Source organism: Oncorhynchus gorbuscha, linkage group LG06, assembly GCF_021184085.1.
Source record: "Oncorhynchus gorbuscha isolate QuinsamMale2020 ecotype Even-year linkage group LG06, OgorEven_v1.0, whole genome shotgun sequence".
Taxonomy (NCBI): Eukaryota; Metazoa; Chordata; class Actinopteri; order Salmoniformes; family Salmonidae; genus Oncorhynchus; species Oncorhynchus gorbuscha.
The window spans coordinates 39,166,474-39,175,047 of record NC_060178.1 but is presented as its reverse complement, the minus strand read 5'-3'; the positions used below and the strand labels follow the sequence as shown (position 1 = coordinate 39,175,047).

General features: G+C 44.5%; 1 protein-coding gene across 1 annotated transcript in view; it reads right to left on the bottom strand.

Moving 5' to 3' along the window:
* Nucleotides 1-265: 265 nt before the first annotated feature.
* LOC124038670 (protein cramped-like) overlaps nt 266-8,574 on the bottom strand; it is a 42,919-nt gene continuing 34,610 nt past the window's right edge. The window contains 6 exon segments of the mRNA XM_046354766.1: nt 266-2,121; nt 4,862-5,007; nt 5,352-5,516; nt 5,619-5,789; nt 5,792-5,810; nt 5,994-6,163. Coding sequence (XP_046210722.1) covers nt 2,008-2,121; nt 4,862-5,007; nt 5,352-5,516; nt 5,619-5,789; nt 5,792-5,810; nt 5,994-6,163 — 785 coding nt within the window. The 3' untranslated portion in view covers nt 266-2,007.

Genomic DNA, 8,574 nt, shown 5'->3' with positions numbered 1-8,574 from the left:
CTTGCAAGCTGACTGATTAAGACATCTGATTATCCCTTTGCATTTAGAATGGTTGGATTTATTATAGCTAATAAAAAAAATTAAATGCATGCTTCACGTCTCCCCTGCAAGCCGGTCTGCATACACACACCCCCTCATCTGGTTGGTCATTGCCAGCGAAACGTAAGCCGGCATACGAGTCATATCACACTCACTTGATCCAAATTGGTCAAGTAAGCAGGCCTTACGACTTTGTGGCTAAAGTAACTAGTGACGACCAATTTTGTGTGGGCTCAATTTTTTATTAAACATTGTTAAACACTCCACTATTACTGCTGATATATTAAGGTATTTTTCTGAAATTAACAATGCAAAAATATTACATATAGCTCCTTTTAAAACCAACACTTTTTCTCAACCTGTCAATAAATAGTCCAAATAAGAATCATTTACAGGATTATGTTACAAAAGCATAGAGAGATTACTGGAATTGTTATAGATTAAAGTTAAAGAGAAAGGACTCCATGCCCCAATTTAAAGACAACCGCTATATAAAAATCTTTAGACATAATCCACATTTGTAGCTTGAACATTTCTTTTAGTGTGTTAAACAATAAAAATCTGACATTTAGTATTTGATCATTGCGTCAATGTGATTTCTCATAACAAAATCCTTAGCTGACATCTAGGCATTGGGTGTGTCTGAATTGGCAACCTATTCCCTACATAGCATACTCCTTCTGACCTGGGCCCTAAAGGCTCTGGTCAAAAGCAAATGCACTAAATAGGAAATAGGGTGCCATTTTGGACACGGATTGTACTGGAAACACGCTTCTTCATTTCTGGCATTTGCTGCAATGTAGTCAGGCATTACTACTCAACCGTAGTAATCCGATGCCAGACTGCATTCGATGATGGTTGATACAATGCAACATCTCCAACAAGGTCATCCTGGAACATGACCATATTTCTGTGTCTAAAGCCCCACATAATATGATTGGTTCTTTCGTCAGCTGGGGAGCTCTAAAACACGCAGCTTGACTGACAACCAACCAGGCATCATAGGAGGGAGCGCCTGGTGTGGTGTTACAAAATGTTTTGCTACAGAAAACTGAAATTAGCTTTCAGGTCGATTCAAAGCATTGGTTGAGAAGAAAAAAACAGACTAACACAGATGTAGCTGGGTTAGTTGGAGTAGATGTTCAAGTGGACTGTCACTTGTTTGCATTGATATGGAGGGAGGGACAAAGACACTCCGACACGTATGTTTGGCCTGGGACACAAATTCACATCAGTTCCACTCATGTCTTATTCAGTTTAAACAGATTAAATGATTAAGTGATGTGTTAGTTTAATTTGTACGCGTGAACAGACAAGATGGAGAAGGACACGCTACCAGCAGTTCATCAGTAGTTATTTTAAAGTTAGTCTGACATTTACATTTTCAACCCAATGTCTTCGGGTTGATATTTCTCAGAGGGAAGAAAGGAGACAAAAGGACAGAAATGGAAACCCAGTCTCTTGTTCATATATTGCATTGTTCTATACTTTACATGAGGTTGTGTTCTGTAAACAGGATTAATCTTAAGTGTTTAAAAAAACATATATATATAAAAAAAAGGCCTGCTCGCTAGGCAGAACAGTTCAAACAAACAAGCCAGCTGGAACCCGTTAGAACAAGTTGACGCTGGTCAGAACCCATAAGAACCAGTTGAAACTGGTCCACAGGCCATCAAACCAGTTGAAACTAGTCCACGTTCCTTCAGAAGCCGTTGAAACCAGACCACAGACCGTCAGAACCAGAGGTAACCATTTCAGAACCAGTTGAAACCATCAGAACGAGTTTAAACCTGTTCCAGTTGGACTGTTCCAAGGTAGATCTGAGTGCTTCTTCTGTTCAGGCCATGGCCATTGTACTTTCTTTCACAAACTATATAGGGGAAGGAGTGTTTCTCCACCCCCTTTGTCCTTGCACTTTTGAAGGTGTGGGAGGGGCAACTGACAGACATTTCTTCAGTCTATTCAAACTCAAGGTGGCAGGAGGTGCGGCTCTGTGACAGCCAGCTCCTGTGCCAAATCGTTGAAGCGGGCGATGTAATCCATGCTGCTCTCACTCATCATGCAGGCCAGCTGGGTGTCTACCTACAAGGATGAAGATAACCACATATTAGATTGTCACAGAATGACTGAAGAACACGCTTCCAGAGTATTGACAAGGGGGTGACCAACATTTGAATATTATTTTTGCCACATTTGCCCCAAAATAATGAATTTGATGTTGCTTTAAAAAAACGACATTATAATGGATTCAAACTATAAATAAGCTGCCAAGTGACACAAGCCTACCAGAGGAGCTAAATTACTTCTATGCACGCTTCCAGGCAAGCAACACTGAAGCATGCATGAGAGCACCAGCTGTTCCAGACAACTGTGTGATCACGCTCGCCGTGGACGATGTGAGCAAGACCTTTAAACAGGTCAAAATTCACAAGGTCGCAGGCCAGACGGATTACCAGGACGTGTACTCCAAGCATGCGCTGACCAACTGGCAAGTGTCAATGACATTTTTCAACCTGTCCCTGGCTGAGTCTAATACCTACGTTTCAAGCAGACCACTATAGTCCCCTGTGCTTTAAAACACCAAGGTCACCTGCCTAAATGACTACTGACCCATAGCACTCACGTTGGTAGCCATGAAGCACTTTGAAAGGCTGGCCATGGCTCACAACACCATCCATCAGCCCAGAAACCGTAGACCCAATCCAATTTGCATACTGCCCCAAAATATCCACAGATGACACAATCTCTATTGCACTCCACACTGCCCTTTCCCACCTGGACAAAAGGAACACCCATTTGAGGATTCTGTTCATTGACGACAGCTCAGCATTCAACACCATCGTGTTGAACAATATAGTGCCCTCAAAGCTCATCAATAAGCTAAGGACCCTGGGACGAAACACCTCCCTCTGCAATTGGATCCTGGACTTCCTGACGGGCCACCCCCAGGTGGTAAGGGTAGGCAACAACACATCTGCAACGCTGAACACATGGGCCCCTCAGGGTTAGTCCCCTCCTGTACTCTCTGTTCACACATGACTGTGTGGCCAAGTACGACTCCAACACCATCATTAAGTTTGCCTACGACACAACGGTGGTAGGCCTGATCACCGACAACAATGATTGAAGCTTCTTCAAGTGCAGACACAAAAACCATCAAGCACTATGATGAAACTGGCTCTCATGAGGACCTCAACAAGAAAGGAAGACCCAGAGATACCTCTGGTGCAGAGGATAAGTTCATTAGAGTTACCAGCCTCAGAAATTGCAGCCCAAATAAATGCTTCAACTGTTCAGAGGAGACAGTGTGAATCAGTCCTTCATGGCCAAATTGCTGCAAAGAAACCACTACTGAAGGACAACAGAAGAAGCGACTTGCTTGGTCCAAGATGCATGATGGACATTAGACCGGTGGAAATATGTCTTTTGGTCTGATCAGTCCAAATTTAAGATTTGATTCCAACCGCCGTGTCTTTCTGAGACACAGAGTAGGTGTGGTTCCCACCGTGAAGCATGGAAGAAGTGGTGTGATGTTGCCTTGCTGGTGACACTGATTTATTTACAATTCAATGCACTTACCCAGCATGGCTACCACAGCATTCTGCAGCGATACTCCATCCCATCTGGTTTGCGCTTAGTGCGACTATCATTTGTTTTTCAACAGGACAATGACCCAACACACCTCCAGGTTGTGTAAGGGCTATTTGACCAATAAGGAGAGTGATGGAGTGCTGCATTAGATGACCTGGTCTCCACAATCAACTGACCTCAACCCAATTGAGATGGTTTGGGATGAGTTGGACCGCAGAGTGAAGGAAAAGCAGCCAACAAGTGCTCAGCATATGTGGGAACTCCTTCAAGAGTGTTGGAAAAGCATTCCAGGGTGAAGCTGGTTGAGAGAATGCCAAGAGTGTGCAAAGCTGTCAAAGGCAAAGGGTGGCTACTTTGAAGACAATATACACTTTTTTTTGGTTATGAAATGATTCCATTTGTGTTATTTCATAGTTTTGATGTGACTATTATTCTACAATGTAGAAAATAGTAAAAATAAAGAAAAACCCTGGGATGAGTAGGTGTGTCAATGTTTGACTGGTACTGGACATATTACCTCGACTAACCAGTACCCCCTGTATATAGCCTAATTTTTTATTGTTGCCCTTTTATTTTTTTACTTTAGTTTATTTAGTAAGCATTTTTCTTAAAACTGCATTGTTGGGGCCTCTCGGGTGACGCAGTGGTTAAGGGCACATTAGGCCACCAGAGACTGTCGTAACCAGCCACGACCGGGAGGTCCGTGGGGTGACGCACAATTGGCCTAGCGTCGTCCGGGTTAGGGAGGGTTTGTCCGGTAGAGAAATCCTTGTCACCAGCGACTCCTGTTGCGGGCCGGGCACAGTGCGCGCTAACCAAGGTTGCCAGGTGCACGGTGTTTCCTTCGACACATTGGTGCGGCTGGCTTCTGGGTTGGATGGCGCTGTGTTAAGAAGCAGTGCGGCTTGGTTGGGTTGTGTATCGGAGGACACATGACTTTCAACCTTAGTCTCTCCTGAGCCCATACGGGAGTTGTAGCGACGAGACAAGATAGTAGCTCCTAAAAACAATTGGATACCACAAAATTGGGGAGAAAAAGGGGTAAAATTAAAAATAAAATAAAACTGCATTGTTGGTTAAGGGCTTGTAAGTAAGCATTTCACGGTAAAGTCTACACCTGTCGGTGCATGTGACAAATAAAATTTGATTTGATTTAAACTAAGGAAACGAAAAGGTGAAAATTGTGCAAGGGAGGGGTGTAGCAATATGCTTCCTACTGGGGTGGTCTTACCTCTGCTACGTCTGGCAGGCCGCGGGACTGAAAGAAATCATGGGAGTTGCAGTCCAGAAATCTTGGTCCGAAGAGGGCTGTTCCACTGGAGGGGCTGGAGGGGGCCAGGGAGCTTCGTCTACCCTTATCAGGGGACACCAGGCTTGCTGTGTGTGTGTGTGTGTGTGTGTGTGTGTGTGTGTGTGTGTGTGTGTGTGTGTGGGGTGGGGGTTGTGTGTTTGTGTGTGTGACACAATAAAAACTAAATCTCAGTTGAGTTATGCTTGTGGGCTGTGTGTGTCTGTTTCAAGGGGGGGTTAAAGTTGTTTGAAATTGAGACGACACAATAAAAACTAAATCTCAGTTGAGCTTATGCTTCTGGGCTCAGAGTAATGCTGTTTCAATTGGCTTCATCATGTTCAGTTCAATTGGAAATCTTTGTCAGATACTGATGATAGTGGCTGTGTGTGCGTATATACTGTGTGTGTGTGTGTGTGTGTGTGTGTCTTACATAGCAGGCAGCCAAATGAAGAGTCAGTGGAGTCGTTGGGGTACCACTGAGGGTCATGGCTGGGGGAAGGGATCCAGCCTCTGGAGGGGCTGACTGAGGTACAGGGTAGGAGCTTAGAGCACTCACTACCATTCAGCTTGGCAGGAGAGAGGGATGCCTCATCACCTGAGAGCGAGCGAAAGAGACAGCACATGAGATGTAAACAGATACAGGCTACACGACAAAAACAGTACAAAATCGTATTTTTATAACACCCCCTTCACTTACCGTAGTGTGCCGAGTTGATGGCCAGCTCAATGATTGAGTCACTGATGTGCATTTGTGGCCCTCCAGGAACCATGGCTTCCTCCAGGGGTCCCGGGAGAGAGATGTCCAGCAGAGAGGCCACGCTGGGCGGGGAGAGGAGAGAGTCACCTGCCACTCCTGGAGACAGAGGGGGAGGCTGTTCTGCAGCGAAACCTGGTGGAGGGTTAGTGAAAGAACGATACAGGGTTAGAATTAATGTATAGAAAATATGAAAATCTGTGCTCTTTTTGGATAAGTTTCTGTGGCACCTCCCTCTTTCAAAACATCTTGAACACGATCCAGGTAGATCTCTCTCCATCATCGTTTCTCTTTCTCTTCTTTCAGTGTTCCACTCACCTCAGAGGAGGCCTGCTGAATGAGCTGTGTCTGGGGAGGACCAGGACTAGCATGCACCACTCCAGGGTGAGTGGTCGAGAGGGACCTTCCGTTTGGACTGGGGGCCTCCAACTCCCGACAGGGGCTGCCTGGGATGATGCCTGCTGACTTGGCTGCCAGGTCAATGGCACCTGGATGGAAAAATATAGACTCACACATTGAATTGTCAATAGTCTAAATTACAGATGAATTGCACCATCATGTTTTAGCTTGCGCCAATATCCAGCATCAGTGGGCCTGGCCTAGGGGGCTTTAAAATAAGATTTTTTTTTTTTTTTTAAGATGAAAGAGAAAAACATGACCAGGGCCTAAAAACGAACACCCGCCACTGGCCAAATGAAAGTAGATTTGGCATTGGTGGGTAAGAGGTCTACTTCACCAGCCACATTGGGGGGTGGACACTCACATTAGTGAATACAAATAACCAAGTATGATCATATTTATAGCAATATACACTAAATGACCAAAGGTATGTGGACATCTGTTCATCAAACATATCATTCCAAAATCATGGGCATCAATATGGAGTTGGTGCCCCCATTGCTGCTATAACAGCCTCCACTCTTCTGGAAAGGCTTTTCTCTAGATGTTAGAACATTGCTGCGGGGACTTGCTTCCATTCAGCCACAAGAGCAATAGCGAGGTTGGGAACTGATGTTGGAGGATTAGGCCTGGCTCGCAGTCTGCGTTTCAATTCATCCCGATGGAGTTGAGGTCAGGGCTCTGTGCAGGCCAGTCAAGTTCTTCCACACCAATCCCTACAAACTATTTCTCTATGGACCTCGCTTTGTGCACGGGGCATTGTCATGCTGAAACAGGAAAGGGCCTTCCCCAAACTGTTGCTACAAAGTTGGAAGCACAGAATTGTCTATAATGTCATTTTATTCTGTAGCGTTAATGTTTCCCTTCACTGGAAGTAAAGGAGACTAGCCAGAACCATGGATAAGAGCGTCTGCTAAATGACTTAAATGTAAATGTAAAAACAGCCCCAGACCCTTATGCAGTCAGGCAGGTAGGGTTCTCCTGGCATCCATCAAACCCAGAAGTGTGATTCATCACTCCAGAGAACGCATTTCCACTGCTCCAGAGTTCAATGGCGGCAAGCTTTACGCCACTCCAGCCGACGCTTGGCATTGCACATGGGGATCTTAGCCTCATTTTATGAAGCTCCCGACAAACAGGTCTTGTGCGGATGTTGCTTCCAGAGGCAGTTTAGAACTCGGTGCTGAGTGTTGCAGCCGAGGACCACACTCGGCAGTCCCAAGCACTATGAGCTTCAGCACCCGGCAGTCCCGTTCTGTATGCTTGTGTGGCCTACCACTCTGCGGCTAAGTCGCAGTTGCCATTAGACATTCCCACTTCACAGTAACAGCACTTACAGTTGACCGGGGAGGTTCTAGTAGGGCAGAAATTTGACGAACTGTCTAGTTGGAAAAGGTGGCATCCTATGATGGAAGTCACTGAGCTCTTCAGTAAGGCCATTCTACTGCCAATGTTTGTCTACGGAGATTGCATTGCTGTGTGCTTGATTTTATACACCTGTCAGCAACCGGTGTGGCTGAAATAGCCAAATACACCAATTTTAAGTGTTATCCACATACTTTTGTATATATAGTGTAAATGCTGCAGTAGCTGTTTTCAAAAGTTTTTCTGCCGTTTTGTTTCTTAGCTGGTAAATTAATTGCACAAAGTCAAAGAACCACAAATCCACAAATCCTGAAATGCGCAGCAACACTACACTTATGCACAGGTATAAATGTTTGTCGAAAGTCTACTCAAGTGTTTTTGTGTTTCTTGGCTATTTACATTGTTTCGTTCACAAGCTAAGTTGTTTGTCAATGTTTGAGTTTCAACTGGTATAAAAGAGAGGACGACATGGTAGAGAGCTGCAGGTACCGACAGATCATTGCGCTGCAGTTCGCATTTTCCAAGGTCCCTTTTTTGTATTATTAATGAAAATTCACTACAAAGCAGTTTTTAGGGAACAGGAAGAAGACTGGGATCTGGAAACAGTCGTCTTTCTGCTTTGTATGCGTTAGCCTTCCATTTGTATTAAAAGCTCATCTTTGTCGCATTGTTCACGCGCTGCTTCAACTTCAGTAGCCTACCTCTCCGAGTTGGGTGTGGAGATCAAGTGTGCCTAGTATGTGTGGTCTCATTGAAATGGAATTGTTAATTTTCCAAGGAAGTTAACTTAAATATGATTAGTTTACTATTGATAATGGAATGTGGAGGGTGCTCAAATCACAAATTGAGATGCAATAAAAAAAAGTGATAATTGAGAACAAAAAGGCGCAACACGCGCACAAGCTACCATAGTGAGCAAGCATTCATTTTAATAAATATTGGCAACTCATTTGTCTCTGCTTGCAAATCGTCCTCCTAAAAGAAGGTACGCTATAGCCTATATGCAAAACATAGCTCAAGAGAATGTCAGTAGCCATGTGTGTGAGTGTGGTCTCAATTAAATCGCATACTCTATAGCCTATGCATGGGCGACGAAGCAGTTATCGTTTCAAGGAAATGTACTTCCTAAATATGA